Source organism: Gracilinanus agilis, chromosome 2, assembly GCF_016433145.1.
Source record: "Gracilinanus agilis isolate LMUSP501 chromosome 2, AgileGrace, whole genome shotgun sequence".
Classification (NCBI taxonomy): Eukaryota; Metazoa; Chordata; class Mammalia; order Didelphimorphia; family Didelphidae; genus Gracilinanus; species Gracilinanus agilis.
The window spans coordinates 570,496,713-570,519,029 of record NC_058131.1 but is presented as its reverse complement, the minus strand read 5'-3'; the positions used below and the strand labels follow the sequence as shown (position 1 = coordinate 570,519,029).

At 41.1% G+C, this 22,317-nt stretch overlaps 1 protein-coding gene across 2 annotated transcripts in view; it reads left to right on the top strand.

The window, feature by feature from the left end:
* SMAD3 (SMAD family member 3) overlaps positions 1–22,317 on the top strand; it is a 172,925-nt gene that overhangs the window by 134,873 nt on the left and 15,735 nt on the right. For both annotated transcript variants that reach the window (XM_044665333.1, XM_044665332.1), the window contains 4 exons: positions 9,564–9,757; positions 9,913–10,047; positions 12,331–12,405; positions 17,936–17,986. In XM_044665333.1, the coding sequence (XP_044521268.1) occupies positions 9,564–9,757; positions 9,913–10,047; positions 12,331–12,405; positions 17,936–17,986 (455 nt within the window). The remainder of the gene's footprint in view (positions 1–9,563; positions 9,758–9,912; positions 10,048–12,330; positions 12,406–17,935; positions 17,987–22,317) is intronic.

The window sequence follows — 22,317 nt, the reverse complement described above, 5'->3', positions numbered from 1 at the left end:
CAAAGTAGTTGGAGGATAGCAAATTAGGAATAGGACCACTAGAAGCAGAACTACACAATAAAAAGTCCTAAGAAAATACCGAAAGCCTCCTGGGTTTGAATCTTGGTGCCACTACTTAGGAACTTTTTATTCTTTCAATGACTTACTTGAATCACTTCCTTCCTTCCTTCTTTAAAAAATATCCCTTACCTTCTGTATTAATTCTAAGATAGAAAAGTGGCAAGGGCAAGGCAATTGGGGTTAAGTGACTTGCCCAGGATCACGTAGTTTGGAATTACCTGAGACCAGATTTGAACCCAGATCCTCCTGACTCCAGGCCTAGTGCTCTATCCACTGTACTACCTAGCTGTCTTGAGATTTTAAATTTCTCATTAAGCCTTAATTTCCTCACCTTCAAAATGAGGAACTTGGACTAGATGACTTCTATGCCCCCTTCAAGCTCCAAGTCTGTGTTCAGTGTTTCAAAAAAAAGGCATTTATTCCTAAAATATTTAGGAATGGCTGTTTAGGGGAATAAGTGCAAAGCTTTTTCTCTTCTGCCCTTACTCCTTAGGTGACTGCTTTTAAGGGAATAAATTTCGTTAGAATATTAATATTCTAGTATGTTTGTTAGTGAGATATGGTCACACATCATAATTCATTTAGCTATTACTGATTTTCCAGGATGATAGAGCTACCCTGAGGCTGCTTCTAAGCCCTTCCTGTTAGCTCCATTACCAAAGGATTTTAGGATTATAGATTTAAAGCTGAAATGGACCCTAGAGTTCATCTAGTCCACTTCCTTCAATATTCACAGATAAGGAAACTGAGGCCCAGAGATGTCAGGCAACTGGTCACACAGGTAATAAGTGGTAAAGGTAGGATTTGAATACAGGTTCTCTGATTCCATTTTTCTTTTTATGATATTAAACCCATGAAGTGTATTATATCACCTTTAAAACTACTATGGGGAACTTACTGATCCTTATTTTATCACTGATAGCATAGGCCAGCTGTATTTAGGATGAAACCAAACAAAACTTTGCAGGACAGTTCTTTATCCTTGTTCTTTCTCCCCCTGCCCCCCATTCCCCTGGAGAAGAGCCCAGTAGACTCCACCTTCACCATCTGCTTTGGACTGTGTAGTGTTTCCACATCCTTGGCTGCTGGTCCTACCACCATTTTGGGACACTTTACAGGTCCCAGTTGGAGCCAATGGGAGGAAACCTAATTTCCTGCCACAGGAAATGGTCCGGCTGGTGGAGAATATCTTGAAGGATTAAAACCTCCTGTTAAAGGAGCTTGAGGGAGTTGCTGGAGAAGGATGCTGGAAGGAGAGATTGAGCCAGGAAGCCACTGGGTGTGGGAAGAGGTCTTGGTCACAAGTGGCAGGAAGCCCAAAGCCTGGTTTACTGGACAGCTCCCAGGGGTGGAGGTGGGAGGTTGGGAAGGAAGAATTGGGGAAATATCTCTATTAAGACCCAAGAGCTTTGTGCACTAGGTAGAGAAAGGATGATGAGAAGGTGAAGACTGGTCATAACTCAGGCATCTCTGTGGAAGACCATATTTATAATATCATTAGTAAGGTATTGCCTTATTTATGGCATTTATTTAAAATGGGCTGATTTCCCTACAGCCTCTGGGAGTGTGTAAAGAATGCATCAATTAAATTAAATCCAGCCACTGAAACTCGCAATTTGTTCCAGTTTTTTAGAGTGCTTCTTGTGTTTCATGGGTGAGGGGGGACATGGAGAAGAGAGGAAGAGGACCACTGTTGGCTCTGGGGAGCACAAGACCCAGGAAAAAGGAAGGTGGTGATTTAGGAGGCCTGAAGACCCCTCTACGTGGACATCTTTGAGAACAAAGGAAATCTTTTTCTCCCCACCACCTTTGCTTCCATTCCTGCCTGAATGCAGGGGAATAGACTAGTTGACCTTTGGAAGTGTTCTTTGTTCTCAGTCATAGAGTTCTGATTAATAGTACGCCCTCCCCCGCTTTTCTGCCTTATACTAGGAACCATAATGAGCAACTGGGAGGAAGAATAGTGGAAAGAGCACAGCTTTGAAAGCCAGGTCACCCAATTTCTAATCACACCTCCTGTGGCTAACTCGCTGGAAGAACGCCACACAAGTTTCAGCTTTTACTTTCCTATCTGTAAAATGAGGATTTAAAAACCTGTCTTCTATGACAAAGGGTTGTTGTGAAGATCATAGGCTGTCCTATGTGTAAGTTCTTAATAAGCTTTGAAAGCACTTTACAAATACAAAGCATTAGTATTTTCCAGCCACATATCCTGATTATCAGTCTGTGCAGAGAAAGGTAGAAACAATGAGCCTATTAGAATGGGGAAGAGGCGGATCAAGAGATCTGTGCTCTTGCCCTAACTTTGCTCCTATATACCAGCTGTGTGGGGCAGCTAGGATAGAGCACCAGACCTGAAGTCAGGAAGACTTTTGAGTTCAAATCTGACCTTAGACACTTAACTAGCTGTGTGACCCTGGGCAAGTCGCTTAACTCTGTCTCAGTTTCATCATTTGTAAAATGAATTGGAGAATGAAATGGCAAACTGTTCCAGTATCTGCTGAGAAAACCACAAGTGGGGTCATGAAGAGTGGGACGGGGCTGAAATAATTGAACAACACCAGCTGTGTGAACATTGTGTCCAGATTAGGGTGACTAGCCTTGTGGTGCAACTTTTAACCTTGAAGCCATGTCAGAGTAGGATCAGTTATTATTTTTTCTAGCTCTGTAAAATAATTTTTTGGTCATTTGATTGTTATGACATAATAACTAAATTAATTTAGGCAGAATGGTCATTTATATTGGCTCAGCCTATCCATGAGCAATTAATATTTTTCCAATTGTTTAAATCTGATGTTATCTGTGTGAAACAATATTTTCTAATTGTGTTCATACAGTTACTATATTTGTCTTGGCAAGTGGACTCCCAGGTATTTTATATTATTTAGAGTTATTTTATTTTATTTTATTTTTTAAGCCCTTACCTTTGTCTTAGAATCAATACTAAGTATTGGTTCTAAGGCAGAAGAGTGGTAAGGGCTAGGCAATGGGGGTTAAGGGACTTGTTCAGGGTCACACAGCTAGGAAGTGTTGGAGGCTAAATTTGAGTCCATGACCTCTCATCTCTAAGCCTGGCTCTCAATCCACTGAGCCACCCAGCTGCCCCCTACAGTCATTTTATTTTTATTTTTAATTTTTTAATATTTATTTTTTAGAAAAGTTAACATGGTTACATGATTCATGCTCTTGCTTTCCCCTCCTCCCCCAATCTCCCCCCCCCCCATAGTTGGTGTGCATTTCCACTGGTTTTAACATGTGTCATCGATCAAGACCTATTTCCAAATTGTTGATAGTTGCATTGGTGTGGTAGTTTCAAGTCTACATCCCCAATCATGTCCACCTCAACCCATGTGTTCAAACAGTTGCTTTTCTTATGTGTTTCCACTCCTGCAGTTCTTCCTCTGAATGTGGGAAGCATTCTTTTCCATAAATCCCTCAGAATTGCCCTGGGTCGTTGCATTGCTGCTAGTACAGAAGTCTATTATATTCTATTTTACCACAGTGTATCGGTCTCTGTGTACAATGTTCTTCTGGCTCTGCTCCTTTCGCTCTGCATCAATTCCTGGAGGTCTTTCCAGTTCACATGGAATTCCTCCAGCTTATTATTCCTTTGAGCACAATAGTATTCCATCACCAGCATATACCACAATTTGTTCAGCCATTCCCCAATTGGAGGGCATCCCTTCATTTTCCAGTTTTTTGCCACCACAAAAAGTGCGGCTATAAATATTTTTGTACAAATCTGTTTATCTATGATGCTAGAGTTATTTTAAATAGAATTTCTCCTATCTCTTGCTGCTGATCTTTGTTAGTAATATATTGAAATGCTGATGATTTATGTGGATTTATTTTGTATCCTGCAACTTTGCTAAAGTTGTTAAGTACTTTAACTAGTTTTTTAGTTGATTCTCTAGGATTCTCGAAGAATACCACCATATCATCTGCAAAGAGTGATATTTTAGTTTCTTCACTGTCCTCTTTAATTCCTTTAATTTCTTTTCCTTCTCTTACTATTATAGCTAGCATTTCTAGTACAGTATTGAATAATAGTGGTGATGATGGGCATCCTTGCCTCACCCTTAATCTTATTGGGAAGGCTTCTAGCTTATCCTCATTACCCATCAGAGGGGTACCAATTGAAGGGACTAAGCATATTCAGCTTAGAAACTGCAATGAGAGCTATCTTTCAGAATTTAAAGTGTTCTTATAGGTAAGAGAGGTTAATGCATGGCTCCAGATAGTTAGAATTCAGAACCATGGGTAAAAATTGCTGAGGTAGATTTTGGCTGCATATAAGTTGTCAGAAAGTGAAATGGGCCACTTTAGGTAGTAAGTTCTCTGTTACTGGAGGCTTTCAAGAAGGGAGATTGCATATCTCCTTGTTGGACCTGAGTCTTTCTCAGATATGGGATGAATCAGATGACCTCTCAGGGTCCTTTGCAACTTGGAGATTCTAAGTTGTTTTTGGAATGGTTCAGATCCTGCTTCTGACATTTACCAGCTGAGTGACCTTGGGCAAATAACCTCATTTCTCAATGTTTCAGGTAACTCTTTGAAACTAAAAGTTATTGACAAGTTGCTGACCTGCACTGGTGAGGACTAATTAATTTAGACACATCAGAAAATCTGTGATTCCATGGACAGTATCTATTGGACTATACCATAACTCATCTATGCATTTTTTCCTGTTCAGTCTTTGTTCATTCTCTTATATTGGTTTGTCTGGTCATTGCTTTTCCTTGTACACCAGAGACTTCATTTTGATGGAATTAATTTTTTAGCCCCAGAATTCAACATATCCTGAGGTTTTTCTGAGTGGTGAGTGCCTCATGGCACTGGAGCTAGGTTGGCTCCTTGGCTTCTTGCTTTGAACCCTCTGCATCATCCCCTCTCCAGCCAACTCTTTTCAGTCTCCTGCCTTGTTCCTCCACATCCCCCCACTAGTTCTGGAACTACAATCAAAACAAGATCTCTATTGCTACAGGAAAGGGTGTGTCAATCTACTCACCTATGGCTCCACTCACCATTTCTGTAACTTTCCAAACCAAAATACCCTTTCCTGGACACCACTCCCAAATATCTAATGACTTCCTGTATTGGAAGCTAAGTTCCCTGAGGACAGGGAGCGGGGAAAACTTTTGTATTCCTAGGGCTTAGATCTAATTCGTGGCACCACTGGTAACTGCTTAATAAATGCCTTTTCATTTATTCATCATTCATTCACTCATTTCCTGGATATATAACTGGCCTGCCTCTTGTTCTGCTCATATATATACATGGATCATTTTTGGGGGAGGGATAATTATCACATGCACAGTATCATTTGTCACATGCTACCACTCACTTATACCTACTATGAATCTTTTGATTTTCCCTTGGATCATCTTTTACTTTGAATTCCTTTGAGTTTACATTCTACAACATGAAGCCATATTGAACCACTGAGATAATATTGGTGTTCAAACAACAAGCCTTTGTGATATGGGAGCAGCTTGGATCATATAAAACAGATAAATACTCAATTTACCCTCCATAAATCCCCGAGGACCCTTTATTGGTCAGATACAAAGCCTTTACCCAGGTCTGATGACCGCTTGACCTTTCTTTTTGCTATGTAATTTCCCTACCCCTTGGAAAGCCAGGACCCATTTGCCCTCCCTTTCCTTCCTCCCCTACCACTCTTTCTCACAATTTTCTTTTAATTAAAAAAAAAATAAACCATTGACTACATGAACCCTTGTCCCTGCTTGGGGGCTGACTGTATTAGCCTCTGCCTCCCAGCTGTTCCTCTGTGACCTGCTTCTTCCTACCCTCTGCCTTTTTTTTTTTTTTCCATTATGTAGATTTTGTAAGCAGGTACTACAAGAGATTCAAGAAACAATCAGCCTTCCCCCTGCAGAGTGGTTGCAGCTGTCCATCCAACCCTTTGCTCAGAGGATTATCATACATAGACCAAAGAGCAAATGTGATGGTCAATTGCCCTAATCCATGTGCTGAGCTGGTGCTTTTTTAAAGAGAATGGGATGGAGTGAATATTCAGTCCTCCTGTCCACTGCACACTCCATTTATGGGAGCTACATGACTGGAAGAAATCTACCACTGTGATTCATTCACTGCTCACATTTCTTAGTCTGCCTATCGTTACCATGTCTAAACCATTTACAAACCTGTTTCATTGTAGAGGTAGCCTGTAGTTGCATCTACGGTTATGTTGGTGAAATAAGATGGTAACAGAAGCAACTCATGCTTAAAAGTGTTTTACTGATATTATCGCATTTTATATTTGCAACAACCCTGGGAGATAGTTGCTATTTTCCTCATTTTACATATGAGGATACTGAGGCCAGCAGAATTTATGTGATGCCAAGTGAGTATCTGAGGCTAGATTTGAACTCAGCTCTTCTAGAAGCTTCAGTGTTTATGAGACTATAGATAGATAGATAGCAGCTATGTGGTGCAGTGGATAGAGTGCCAGGCAGGCTTGGAGTCCAGAAGACTCATCTTCCTCGATTCAAATCTGGCCTCAGAGTTTTACTAGGTGTGTGACCCTGGATAAGTCACTTAAACTTGTTTGCCTCTATTTACTCATCTGTCAAATGAGCTCTAGAAGGAAATGGCAAACCATTCCAGATTCTTTGCTAGGAAAATCCCAAATGAGGTCATAAAGAGGCATGACTGAAAAACATACACATATATGTGAGTGTGTGTATGTGTATACACACATAATTTTTCCATGTGATCTAGTGTTGTTTTCTCAGCTAGAATAAAGCTTCTAGAGGGCAGAAACCATGTTCATATTTAATGATCTGTTCATCAACCTAACAGTTATTTATGCCTCTTCCATGTAATGTACTCTGTATGTGTGTGTGTATGAGAGAGAGAAAGAAACAGAGAGAGAGAGAGAGAGAGAGAGAGAGAGAGAGAGAGAGAGAGAGAGNGAGAGAGAGAGAGAGAGAGAGAGAGAGAGAGAGAGAGAGAGAGAGAGAGAGAGAGAGCGCATATACAAAACTAGGCAACAGTTTTTGCCTTCAAGGAGGTTAAAGTCTGGTAGGAATCACATACCACAAACGCAAATGACAACAACACAAAGCGGGGTAGGGGTGGGATTCCAGTACCGATGGGCACTCAGTATATATAGCCTGGTGAATACTGGTTTTGTTTTCAGAAGTTTTGATTAATGACTATATGACCTCATTTAAGGAGATCACAGTAGATCAGTCAACAAGTATAAATAACGATAAACACTATGTGCCTGCTACCATGCTAAGTGATAGGGATTTATGTATAAAGAATGAAACAATCCCTACTCGCAAGGAGCTGACATTCTACAGCAGTGGTTCCCAAACTTTTTTGGCCTACCGCCCCCTTTCCAGAAAAAACATTACTTAGCTCCCTGGAAATTATGAAACTATTTATTGAACTCAGAATAGAATGTAATACAAAAAAAAAAGTGTGGCCATCACTGCTCTTCTAGATCACTGTAGCACCCAACAGGGGGTGGTAGCGCCCACTTTGGGAATCACTGAAGAGAGAGACAAGTACATGTAGAAATAGAAACAGCCTAAATATAAAGTGAATAAATACACCCATATATACAGGATATCTCAATAGTCCAAATGCATTTTTAAGCCATTAAACCTTTAAGATGTGTGTGAGAGGGAGAGAGGAGAGGGAGAGGGAAGAGAAGGAGAGAGAGACAGAAAGGGAGAGAAGAGAAAGAGTAAGAGAGGGAGGGGGAGAGAATAAAAGAGAGAAGGAAGGAGAGAGAGAGAGTTTTCCTTCCTCCTTACAAAGCAGACATCTCAGGTGGGCTCTGCCCTTGGCTTGGAGTTGGTAAGAGGAATGTGTATTTGCCACAAATAAGAGCAGGACAGAAGCAAAGAGTTAGCCATGATCTATAAATAGGATTTTTCCACCCTCCCCCTCCATTGGCTCTGGGCCTTCTGGTAAAGGTGGGATTTGGATGTTGTTAGACCAGACTTTTCAATGATAGTAGAGCCTTGTTTCATCTTGTTTTAAAGACACAGTGACTCACCATGTTTTGTTGAGATCAAAGTAGCCCTGTGCCCTTAGACAGCTGGGGTAGCCAGTGTTTGGTAACAAGTTAGAATGGCATTTATGGCTAAATTACCAAAGAAAGCCATTCACAGGAGGAAGGTGGGGCCTGATTATCTGTAGGATATTTCAGTCTGACAGACATGACCAAGAATAAAGAATAGAGTCTTGTTGGAATCTCGTGCTCTCCTCCTTCCCACTGTGTTGTCTATCTGTCCCCCCTTTGCTTCCCAAGCCTTTCCCAGAGTTTATAGCAGGATTATAGACATTTATTATCAGTCTGACTTGGAAAATCTTTAATATGAAAATAACTTTCATTTCATCTTTATTGTGAATGTTTTTAAATTTAAAAAATTTAACTGACCATACTGTGCCTCTGAATCAAACCGTGGGTCTGTGTGTTCTAATACAAGCTAAATCCTTGGAGGAAGAAGGGTGACCATTTGTTGGCTGGGCTTAGAAAGCTGATTAGCTTATTGTTTTTGGAATGTAGAAGATTATTGTTATTATCACTTTGGTTTATGTGATCTATCTCCCCTGAAGTCCTGGGGCTTCAGACTCCTTATCTGTAACATGAAAGTCTTGAACAAAATTATTTCTAAAGTTTCTTCCAGGGCTGCTATTTCAAAATTTTGTGCTCTTGATGCCTCCTGCTATGGTTGTTCTGTTGTTTTTCAGTCATGTCTGACTCTTTGTGACCCCATTCAGTGTTTTCTTGGCAAAGATACTAGAGCGATTTGCCATTTCCTTCTCCAGCTAATTTACAGATGAGGAAACTGAGGCAAACAGTGAAGTGACCTACTCAGGGCCACACTAAGTTTCTGAGGTCAGATTTGAACTCAGGTCTTCCCGATTCCAAGTCCCATTACCTAGCTGCTGTCTCCTGTGGTACATGTTGTACATGAAATGAGTATGCATCTCTTCCAACTACTTTATGTTTCTAAACTATATATTTATATGATCATAGATTTAGCCCAGCAACAACCTTCAAAGGCATCTAGTTAATACGTTTACTTTATAGAGGAGAAAACTGAAGCCTAGAGAGATTAAATGACTTGTTTCAAGTTCACTTCGGGAGGATGAAGGAGAGCCATAATTTGAACCCAGGTCCCTGGACTCCAAATCCAGCATTCTGCCCCAGCATGCTGTTATTGCTCCAGCTTGAAATAGAAGCTCTCTATTCTTTTTCCCTCCTCCCATCACATATTTGTAGCCTACCAGTTAGTACATAGTAAATACTTAACAGAGGACTTCTAGGCAGTCTGGATCAAGTCACTCGCCTCAGGTCACACAGCTAGGGAAGTGTCTGAGGCTAGATTTGAACCCAGGACCTCTTGAATCCTGGCCTGCACTACCCAGCTGCCCCACAGATTGATCTTAAAACTGCCACAACTTGGGAAGGACCAAGCGAGCTTAAGCCTTTTTTGCCATTTCCCTTTCCTGCACAGATCTTTGGATGGCCGGCTGCAAGTATCTCACCGGAAAGGACTGCCCCATGTGATCTACTGCCGCCTCTGGAGATGGCCAGACCTTCACAGCCACCATGAGCTCCGGGCCATGGAGATGTGTGAATTTGCCTTTAACATGAAGAAGGATGAAGTCTGTGTGAATCCCTATCATTACCAGAGAGTAGAAACCCCAGGTACTGTCAGGGCACCGGGGAAACTGTTGAATTCTCCTTCCATTGAGAAAATGTTGAGGCTGCCTCTAAGATTACATGGATGCTTTTTAAACTCTCCTGCCTACTTTTTTTTTTTCTTCCCTCCCTCCCCCAAATCTACTTTATTTCTCGTGCAGTTCTACCTCCCGTGTTGGTCCCAAGACACACAGAGATCCCAGCCGAGTTCCCTCCATTAGACGACTACAGCCATTCCATTCCGGAGAATACTAACTTCCCTGCAGGGATCGAACCTCAAAGCAATTACATTCCAGGTACATACCGTCCAGAGGGCTGCTTGTGTGCTCTGGCCAGCTGGGGAAAGAACCTGGAGCTCTTGGGAGAGGGGCCAGGGTGATATGGTGCAGAAATAATGTGTAATTTTCTCTCCCCTCAAATCCTTCTTCTCCCCCTTTCCCCAAACCCTGACTTGATCCTCTCTTGTTTGGTAAATGCTTGGCCTGCTGGCTGGCTGACTCATAACCGCATCTCCATTGGGAGGGGCCAGGCTCCCTTTAACTCCACGAGCACTAATGATGCTTTTCTTGGCAGGCAGGAATGGTATAGACCTTTCCCTTTTTGCAGTCATTTATTTTGGAAGTGGAAATAGAAAAACTCAGCGTTTGTGTAGCTCAAGCCCTACCTCCCTACCTGCTGCCAAATCGTTTTCAGGGTGTCTCTGGTCATCCAAGTGCTCTTTGTGATGGGGATGAGTAATAGTGGTTTCCAAACTACAGACCAGAGGGCAGGAGAGGAGGGGAAGCAGCGTAGTTAAAGAAGCCCCTCCACAGACCTGTAAGTAACAGCTTGCTCTTGGAAAAGACCAGTAAGTCAATCAATAAATTATCCCTACTATGTGCCAGGCACTATGCTAAGCAAAGCACTGGAGATACAAAAAATGAGGCAAAAGATAGTCCCTGCCCTCTAGGAGCTCACACTCTAGGAGAGAAAACATGCAAACAAATGTATCCAAAGCTCACGCTTAATAGGATGAATGGGAAATAACTAATAGAAGAAAGGCACTGGAATTGAGAAGGGTTGGTGAAGGTTTTCTTAGAAGGTGAGATTTTTTAGTTGGGACTTCGAGGAAGCCAGAAAGAAGTCAGAAAAGGGAATGGAGGAGGGAGAGCATTCAGGTATGGGTGGCAGCCAGAGAAAATGCCCATTGAACCCCCACCTTACCATTCTTCTGCCTTGGAACCAATACGTGGTATTGATTCTAAGACAGAAGGGAAGGGTTTTTAAAGAAAAGGAAAGAAAATGCCCAGAGTGGAAAGATGGAGAATCTTGTCTGTGGAACAGCTGGGAGCCCATTGTCGCTGAATCAGAGGGTAGGTGCATATGTGTTGCAGAAATAAACTGTACTTGAGACTGGAAAGGTAGGTAGGGCTAGCTGATACAGACTAGCTTTATTTTACCCCTAATTAGTTTAAATTGTTTAGACTTAAGGGACTTGCTCACTAACCCAGAAGACCTGTGACTTCATATCAATGCATATTGTCCTTTCTGGGAAGCTTTGTAGACAAATTGCCTGAATGACTCTGGCCAAACATTTGGTTGCCTGGCAGCCCATCTTTGCTGATAAGCCTCTCTGACTTTATGGAAGTTGGTTGGCCCTTACACAGCAGACCAACCCAGGTCAAGTTCAAAGCCCGTTCAGCATCCCAGGACCTGCCAGAGCTTGCGCTTCATTGGCTCAGCCTTTTGGGAACTCAGGATCCTCTCCACACTTTGGATGAGGCACCACAGTAGGACTTCAGCTGAGGGAAGTTTGGGTATTGCATTTAACGTACCCTGGGCTTGGTTCAGTGTCAAGCAAATCAATCAATCCCCAGACATTTATTAAATACTTATTATGTGCCTTGCTAGTCCTTAGATTTATAAAGGCAAAAAGTGAAACAATCCCTGCTATAATGGAGTTTTCATTCTCTACGATCTTGTGGGATGGTTGCTGAAATCATCAGATTTTCATCATCATCGAATTTCTTCCCTGTCTGTTTTCAGATCCTTTAAAAATGTGGATCTGAGGGCCAGCTTCATAGTAGAGGTGATAGAGTTCCAGGCAACACTATCTAGCTGTGTGACCTTCGGGAAGTCACTTAACCCCCACTACCTAGCCCTTATCTCTCTTCTGCCTTGGATCCAGTGCTTAATATTGATTTTAAGATAGGAAGTAAAGGTTTAAAAAAAAAAAAGATCTAGTTGGAGAGGTATGACATTTGCATAGTTTCCTGTCTGTATCCTCTGTGTGTGTGTATTTTTATACAATATGTAGATGTATGTATATATACACAGCAAATGTATACAATATGTATGTAGAGATATATAGTATATAAGTTTATGATAATGTAGTTTGGCACATACTGCTTTGGGAGCTGCTATAAACTGCTGAAGACACCAAGTATGCCACTGGGTCCTGCTATTGGCCACTGGCTCCACTCTCCCTGGCCATGGAGGAGCATTAGCCTGAAAGGTTGAGGGGTTTAAACCAGGTTATGTGGAACCCTGAGAGCTCCTTTAATTCTCTTTTTCCCCCTCCCCTGCTTTTTGCTCCCCAGAAACCCCACCCCCTGGTTACCTGAGTGAGGATGGAGAAACCAGTGATCATCAGATGAACCACAGCATGGATGCAGGTTGGTTCATCAGAGGTTTGACTTCTGGCGGCTTGGTGTGACTGGGAGTCTTCATAGAACATCAGCCCTAGATATGACCCAAAGGAGAAGCGAATCCAGCCTTCCTCCCTGCCTTATTTACGGATGTCATGCCCGAGGTTACATACAGAATTAGTGGTAGACTCTGGACCACAATGGAGGTCTTGTAACTCCCACCCTTTCGGTGATACCACATATTGCCTAACCTGTTCTATTTCAAAGTGGGGTACGTGTTAGTAGATTTTTGAGGGAGGGGGGTCTGGGTAGACACAGATTTAACTGATATAGGGAGCTTCCAGTGTGGAAAATTTCTTCCACATCTGTAACTGGTCTGTAACTGTCTTAGCTGTCTGAGGGCATGTCAAGGGACCTGTGGATAGATTGGGGGGGGTGGCTGCGACCTTGGGTGGGAAAAAATTCATCTTTATTTCAACATGATTGGTTTCCTTTGTAATCTTATATGTTTCATTTTTTTTACTCCTTCATGTGTTTAAAAACATTATTCTGAAGAGGGGTCCATAGGCTTCATTAGGTGGCCAGAGGGGTCCGTAACCCACAAAGAAGGCTGAAAATCCCTCTATTTGAGGGTATGTGTGTGTGTGTCCAGTTGCATGGGGGTCTGTATGTCTCTGTATTTCAAAGTAAAATGCATGTTAAAAATACAGAGTAAATAGGGGTAACTGGGTACCTCAATGGATTGAGAGTCATGCCCAGAGATGGGAGGTTCTGGGTTCAAATTTGGCCTCAGACACATCCTAGCTGTGTGCCCCTAGGCAAGTCACTTAACCCCCATTGCCTAGCCCAAACCACTCTTTTGCCTTGGAACCAATAAACAGGATTGATTCTAAGGCAGAAGGGAAGGTTTTTTTTTTGTTTGTTTGTTTGTTTTTAATCCTTTACCTTCTGTCTTGGAATCAATACTATGTATTGGTTTCAAGGCAGAAGAGCAGTAAAGGCCAGGCAATGAGGGTTAAGTAACTTGCCTAGGGGCACACGGCTAGGAAGTGTCTGAGGTCAGATTTGAATCCAGGACCTCCCATCTCTGGGCCTGGCTCTCAATCCACTGAACTACCTAGCTGCCTCCCAATCCTGTTTTGATTATTTGAATTTTTTTTTTTTTTGGTTTGTTATCTGTGGCTCCCTTCCACTTCTATTGGAATGAAGTGTGAACTTGATTACAAGTCAGGGAGCTCCCATGGACTGGGTTCAGACTAAATGGTGTTGAGATTTGAGAGAGACACCAAAGAATATAAATTACTCCTTTTAAAATTATTTTTAAAAAACACTTATTGATGCTTTAAACAAATCTTCATCACTCCACAATGGATTTTTCCCTCCTTCTCTTCCCACCCTTATGGAGTCCTTTTGCATAACAAAGAAGTGCAGTTGAGTAAAACAAGCTGACATATTGATTATGACCAACCACAAACACTCCATTTCACACCTTATAGCTCTCCACCTCTTCAGAGAGGAGGGAGGCAAGCTTCACTATGAGAACTGTGAAGTCAGGATCCAGGGCAGAGATCTGATTTGCTTGAGGATTCTTTTCCTGCACACCTCCAAGGTCATTGGGTAATTTCTTTTGTTACTTCTCCCTTGATCTGCTTCCTTCCTTTCTTGCAGATCTTCCCAAATTTCTCCAAATTCTTTTTCAGCTTCCCTTTTTTCACAGTAATTTTTCATTACCTTCTTGTATCATAGTTTTGTTCAGCCATTTTCCAGTTGATGAAAAATAGCACTGCTCTAAATTGTTTCATCCAGGGGCAGGTAGGTGGCATAGAGGATAGAGCATCAGAACTGGAGTTGGGAAGTCTTGGGTTCAAATCTAACCTCTGATACTTCCTAGTTGTGTGACACTGGCAAGTCTTTTAAACCATTTGCCTAGTCATTGCCCTTCTGTTGTCAAGTTGTTACTAAAACAGAAAGTAAAGGCTTAAAAAATAATTAATTGCCCACCCCCTGCTGTGCTCCTTCTTTCTATTTACAGATTTTACTAGTCAGGAGGGAGGATTGGCACCCATTCCGTGTAAGGGGAATGACATGAGGGAGAGGCAGAGCTGGGAATAAGCATTTAGGTATGGAACAGTGAGATTAGCTTGGCTAGAGTGAAGTTCCTATAAAGCAGTAGTGGGAGATGAGGCTGGATAAGTTGGTTACTAAACAAACTGCATTTCATGTAGTGACCAAGTGAGGAAGATGTTGGGTTGGCTCATGTCTTCCTGACTTGAGGAGCTCAGGCCAGTGCTTCCAACTGAGCCACGTCTCCAGATGTTCCCAAGTCATTTGTAACGGGGCTGAGTCGGCTTCCAAGCCAGCAACTTCTTGAATTGAACCTCAGCTGCCACATATAACGTGTTTTGCTTTGTATGTGGTTATGTGAGGGGATGAAGCCAAATCGATGTCATATCCTAATAAAGGCAGGCGTGCCTGGGCTTTTTGCACACACCGAGACCAGACATTGTCGAGTCACCCTTCTTTACGCACAGTTGAAAAGAGGTTGGCTTTCTGTGTGGTTTCCAGAGGAAAGAGGAGGGAGATTTACCTTCATTTTGCTAAAATAACTCAGATGAGGCAAGGACAAGAATAGGCTTTCTTGTTGAAATCTAGTGCCGGGCATCTTGACACTATTGATTTTCAGTACTTTCTTAGCTGGCAGTGTGGACAACATCTGGAATGCATAGAGAGCCTTCCTGAATAAAATACTGAGTGACCACTGGGAGCCTACAGCTATAAAATGCTGGCACATAAGATACCTGGCTAACCACCATATGTCCAAATGTCACATTTGTTCGGACTATCTGTCCATTCCTTCTTACCTTAAAAGCAATTCTTCATTTTTGAAGAATGGTTACTTTTCTTTTTTTAAAAAATACCCTTTTTGGAAATAGTGGTTGCATTTTGCCTTCTCTTCTCTGAATGCTTTCCCCCCCTAATCTCCTCCTTCCTTTTATCCCTGTTTGATATATTTAAAGGGCCCTGCTAATGATTGCCAATGTTGGAGACTATTTTCTTGATTATATGGAAACAGAATTTGAGAGTAGGTTGCCCCTTCCTTCCCCCACACACAAATGGACGTAATCTAGTCTCTTCTCAACGCTTCCCAGCGGATGGTTTTCTGGGATGCTGATGCATGAAGAGGTCGCTACTTAACCAGAGTTGTCCATCCATAGTAGACCTTATCCAAAGCATTCCAGACCATTCTCACGGCTTTCCCCAAGTGAAGTTTGCTCTGGGGCAGAATGATTCAGGCAGCTTGAACACCTCCTTTCAAGAAGAATTTCAACCATCCCACAATTTTTTTCTTCTTACTTTAAGTCTTGGTCTCCAGTCATCAGCTCCACTGCCTAAGAATCATCATCATGGGAAAATTATGCTCTTGTCCTCTTCATCAGTTCATCAGAGGAAATCACTCGGGTTCCTTGGGTTTGGGAGGAATTCCCATTGAGAGAATATACCTATCTACCGAGTACACTCCCTAGGTCCTCCCCCCACCCTTAGTGGATGTCTTGAGCTTTTAGACTGGGTGCCCATTAGAGAGATTATATACTAAGTCCAAGTAACAAAATTCACATTCTTCCCTATTCTACCAGGGCCCAAACTAATAGTGGTGTTAATACATTATGTTAATCATCTGAAAATTAAAAAATGGATATTAAATTTTTATCATGTCTAAAGTATTATGCTGGTTACCATGAGAGATATAGTCTCAAACACAGACCCTACCCTCAAGGGATAAATAGGTGTCTGTCATCAGGAAAACAATAGTCCAAGGTAGCCTATAATGGATGATACAAATAGTGAGGATTCTAGAAGTTCAGAGGAGGACATTGTTTATCATTATGGGGCTGAGTGGGCAGCCCTTAAATTGAATGAAATTGTCCTAAGTAATTCAGTTTGCACAGATTCTAGGAACAAATGAGTGATACTCCGGACCTAGGAGGGCAGCATTATTTTGCTAAAATATGACTTTGATGTTATGGGCTTTTTGTTTGTTTTTTTTGCTTATGAAGTCTAATTAGGGTGAGGAGTTTAGAGTTCTGAATATATGCGCGCACGCGTGTGTGTGTACATACACATGAGTTTGTGCACCACATTCCAGTGTGATCACTCAGTTATATGCCTTTTAGGGAAGGTTTATGAGTTTTCTGAAACCCAAGATTGGAATTGGGATTTCCAGATGCCTTTCAATAGAGTTTAGCACACCAGGCAGGCCAACCAATCAAAAGCTGTGGCTGTGGATAATTGAGAGAGCTGCTAGCTCACTTGGCTCCAGAGCCAACCTTTGGCTGACTGAGTGCATGAATATGGTGACCATATGTTCTATATTTTCTGGGACAGTACTGATTTCAAGGAGGGAAAAAGTATATTTTTACTGAGTCTTTGCAAAGAGAATCTTTTGTCTGGCCATATGTTCTGATTTTTGTTTTGGAAAATATGGTTCCTAGATGTATGGGCTACTGAATAGAAGGGAAGTTTCCATCTAATCTTCATATTCTCTTTGTCAGCAGTGAACAACAAGAATTATCTTTTGTATATGTAAGAAAAATACCCAACAGCTAGAACTGCAGAGGTCATGTGTCCTGGTGGCCTTTATAGTATGTGTTAGCTGTTCAAAGATATCCCTTTTCTGAACTCAGAACATCTCAGGTCAGCTGGCATTCATTAAGCATCCACAACGTGCCAGGCATTGTGCTAGATTCTGGAGACACCCAGACAAGAATAGAAAGTGTCTTTGCCCTCCAGGATCTTGTATTCTACTTGGAGGGGAAGAATATATGCATAGATAAATGTCTTAGATGATTACCACTTAGATAAGTAACTATTATGTATATACACACACTGTTCTGTATATAAAAATGAGGACATGACAAGATACCCATGTTGGATGTCTGGATGGGCATGGGAGCCGCCTCGCTAAGTATTGACTTCTGTAAGGAAAAGGTAAAATGAAATGTTTTATAGGGTGAGTTGTTGCAACAAGCAAATAAGTAAATATACCCCCTCTAATGTGTATGTTTATGTGTGGACCTATATCTCAAATATATTTGTGGAATGGCATTCAGGAACATATTCGTGCATATATGTAACACATCACACACGTTTATGTACATACACACATATGTCACAAAGTACCGGGTGGGCTATGTGAAGGGTTAATAGCAAGGTTTTATGTACAATGTCTCAAGTCTTAGCACCATTTTGAGTGGAATAAAAGTTAGAGTGCCATTTTGAGCTTTGATTCCTTAAAACAGCTCTATGATTTTTGTAGTACCCTGTAGAAAGTGTGCTTCAGCTAAGCCTTGAATACAACCAGGGGTTCTAAGAGACAGAAGTGAGAAGGGAGAGCATCTGGGTGATGGGGAGAGCTTGCACAAAAGTGCTGTGCCTGAACATGGGATGATGTGTTTGGAGAACGGCACTTAGGCCAGGTTGACTGAAACAGAGGGCTTGAGGGAGAATGCTGTGAAATCACTCTGAAAAGAGAAATAACAACATTGTCTTGCCTTTGCAGGTTCTCCAAACTTATCTCCAAATCCTATGTCTCCCGCACACAATAATTTGGGTAAGTATTTCTTCCTTCTTTGATTTCTGCTAAGTGGATTGACTCCCACTGACCAGCTAGGGAGAGCCATCATTGCTATTGTCTTTATCAGTTGCTGTAAAGGTTTCTAGGTACAGTCATGCGTGGAATTAGAAATTTGAGAACTGAGGGTTCTAGGAAAGACAATAGCTATATGTTGGCTTGTATTTCTTTTGGGTGGTTGATCGGCATAACAGATGTTGTAGTTCAGTCATTCATTTTCTAGTCATGTCAGTATTTTGGGTTTTCTTGGCAAAGATAATGAAATGGATGGTTTGCCATTTTCTAGAGAGTTAAGTGACTTGCCCAGGTTCATTTAGCTAATGTCTGAGGCCTGATTTGAACTCAGGAAGATTCATCTTCCTAACTGCAGGCCCAGCACTCTCTCCACCGAGCCACCTAGTTGTCCTTTAGATAATGAATATCCCCCAAACTTTAAAAACCACAATGGGTAGGTGCAATCAGTCAAGCAGAGGTGTGAGGTTTGATGCTTAGTTCCTTGTAGTCCCACATCCAGTTCCTCCTCCTCCTCCTCTCTGACCCACCCCTCCAGGGCCCCCCATTCCCCAGCTGTTAGGAGGTATTCCAGTTCCATTTAGACCCGTCCCTCTAATCCAGCAGCCCTCTCTTCCTCAATCAGGGCACAAACTTACACAGTAGAGCTTGGGAAGGCTGCCTGGAAAAAAAACAGAACAAAATCTTATCCAAAGGCCTGATTCAAGTGTGCTATCACTTCACTTCAGCCTCAGTAAGGATATTGATGTTTGGGTTCTGAAGACCTAGAGCAGAGGTTCTTAACCTGGACCCATAGACCTAAGAGTTGGTGGGTGAACTTGGGTGGGAAAAAAGGAAATCTTTATTTTTACCAACCTTTAATTAAAATTGAACATTTCCTTCAATTACTTAAAAAAATGCTTCTGAAAGGTGTTTGTCCATGGGCTTCACTAGAGACTGCTGGAGAGAAACATGATACACAGAAAGGTTAAGAAGCCCAGGTTTTGGCGGGTGTGTGTGTGTGTGTGTGTGTGTGTGTGTGTGTAATCCCATTGGTTTGGCTCCAGGGGAAGCCAGTTCACTAAATAACCTTTAACAAGACAAATTTTCTTTGTGATTTAGTAGAATTGAAAGGCAGTGCAGGGGTGGGGGTGGAGGTGGAGAGAGAGAGAGAAAGAGAGAAAGAGAGAGAGAGAGAAGGATTGAGCTTTGGTTCCAGGTTTATAAAGTTGGTTTGGTTTGCTCTGGTGTTTGGATCTCAATTAGAATCAAGTCCATTCTGTTATTAATCATGGTGGGAGGAGTTAATATTCATAACTTGGAGTATGGGAAGACACTTAAAAACCAAGCATGGGAAGATGGGGGAGGGGTAAATGAAGGTAAATACAGATGTGTTTTTTTTTAATCCAACTCTTCCCACATGTATGCTTAAAAAAAGTTTAAGCAGGCTGAAAAGTTGAGTACTGTAAATTATGACAGGGATATGGTTTAACTTCTTTGTGCAAATGATTTCATTGTTAGTATTGGGCGTTGCACAGGGAAAATCAAATTCCTGATGTGAAAGGGTTGTAAGAATTATTAAAAACAAACTCTCCAGACTAAAAGCTATCTTATGCCCATGAAATTAAAGACAGAGACTGTGAACTTGCCTCTTTGCTTCTAGTCTTGCTGTTTTAATTCTAAATCTTCAATACTTAACTCTCTTCATGAAGACTAGTTCTTGAAGAAGGAAAAATGTTTTAGCAGGTTGGCAGTGGTTCACCAAAGTTTGAGGTTTTATTTAGCATTTAACATAGTGCCTGGCACATAGTAGGTACTCACTTAATAAAATGCTTGTTGATTTTTTTTAAAGAAATGCAATTAAAAAGGCATTATGGGGTTTTTTTGGAAGCAACTGGGAGGGTTGTGATGCCCACTCAGTGGTTTATAGATGGCTATTTCCTAAGCTATTCTCTCACATCTTTCCCAAGAAGGAATAATTTTGAATTTCCCTCTACAGTATACAAAAAAGAAAATGGAATTGTGGGAAGAAAATCACTTAAAGGGTCAGGATTGGAGGGTATTTTGTGCCATCTTGTCCATTATTTCTCTAACTCTTTTTGTTCTGTGAAACCCTAGGATATTGCAAACCAGTGTAAGGGATTCAGAAGGAAAAACAAAAGTATTGAAAGAATACCACATAGCATAGGTGCCCAAGTGATGTGAAGAACCATTTAAGATTAGTCTAAAATGGTCATATAACCTATAAATTGGTTTCTTATGGGCCTAGAATCAGTGAATCAAGTAATGTATAAAGCATAGTCATTTGATTATATTTTATATCACATCATATAATACATTGTTATATTATATTAATTACATTACATTGTCAGCCTGAACCCATAAACTGATTCATGTCCATTTCTTTTCTTCTTAAAAAATGTTAAAAGATTTTTTTTGTACCAAATCTATGGACAATTAAATGAAATTAGGAATGCTGAAAAGACAGGGAAGCAAAAAAGTTAATAAATAAGATTCTTTAATGAAATACAGTATCCCCAAAGAGAGTACAATAAATCCTGAAGAAATACATTTTTATGGGTTTTGGGGTGTTCAGATACTTCTAATTTGGGCTTTAAAATGATCCTGAGAGTCGGTCTGATTATGTAACCAACTTTTTAAAAAAATGGTTAAAAAGAGGCAATACCAAGATGTCTCTATTGAGTGCACCTTGGTATCCTGATGGATGGGAACGGAAACTATTTCCCAAAATTTTGGCTTGTTAGGAAAGGAGAAAGTGAAGTGTTTTCTAGAGTGAGTTGCTGCAGCAAATACTGTTCTCAATTATAAAACAGTTTCTTGATAGCTAAAGCATCCTTTTCATCCATTAAGTTATTTGCAATATTGATCTAAAAATAGAAGCTAGTTTAACAATTAGCTGTATATTATCTGGATGATCTCTAAAGATCTGTCCAACTTCAGATTATCAGCCTATGATCTTATTTATGTCCTGCTCATGGGTTGAAAATTGTGCCTTGTAAGTCTGTGGCTTAGAGCTGGAAGGGACCTTAAAGGACATCTGATCAGACTTTATTATTTTGTAGATGAAGAAACTGAGGCCCAGAGAGGTTAAGGGAATTATCCCGGCTAGTAAGTGTCTGAGACAGGATTCAAAACTTATGTCTTCCTGACTCCATATCAGCATTCTGTCCATTATGCCATCCATCAGAGGCTTTGAATGTTCACTTTAACCTGTGCAACTTTTCTTATCAAAGAACTCCCTGCTATGGATTGTAGATTACATTTCCCCCCTGAATGCCTAAAACCATCCTGCTATTTACTAGTTCTAAAACATGAATTCAGTAGGTACACATTAAGTGTCTATTTTGTGTGTAGTTTGAGGTAGTAGAAACTTTAGCCTTAGAAAAAGATGCTCTTGACATGTCTCTCCTTCCCCTTTGCTTTCTTCTCACTATAGGACGTGAAGTTGTCAGTTATTTTTACAAGGGGGTGAAGGAAAATTCAGTTTTCCTAGACTATCTTGGTTATTGCTCTCACTCATCGTAAATGTTTAACAACCAGCTCTCTGGAGGGAAAATAAATGTTAAACATGACGCACTTTTGTATCTGCCTCATCACCATTTTCTCCATCACTTCCTTAAGTCTAGACAATCATCATAGTAAATCAGGTACTGGATTTGTCATACAAAAGTGTGTGTGTGTGTGTGTGTGTGTGTGTGTGTGTGTGTGTGTGTGTGTATGTTACAGATTTTCCAGAGTGTATAATTGGGGAGTAAAGGGGGGAAAGAGGAGGAAGGTAATGATCTTGTCTGAGAAAATCCTTCCAAGTGAGTACATTATTCCCTGGCTGATCTGGGGAACTTTAGGGATAAGTATTAATGCTTTGAATAAATTTAGGTATCATTTAAAGCCCTGAAGCAAAAAATTTATTAGTGATGTAAAAGTATTAGGGTAAATTGTGATCCTGAGCAAGTCACTTAACAATTGCCTGGCCTTTACTGCTCTTCTGCCTTGAAACCGATATTTAATATTGATTCTAAAATGGAAGGGCAGTGAAGGAAGGAAGGAAGGAAGGAAGGAAGGAAGGAAGGAAGGAAGGAAGGAAGGGGACACAGGAATGGAGGGAGGAGGTATCTAATTAGAGGGTCTTAATGTCTAGTGAGCAGCTTACTTGCCTATCAGGGAAAAGTCTGCTCAATGGTCTTCATTATATAAGGACTCCACTTTTGGCTCTCCTCAGACATAACCAAGAATAGGTGCTTAGAAGATTTGACACAATGGTATAAATGAGATGGGGTTTGGGGAGGTGGAGGGAGGAA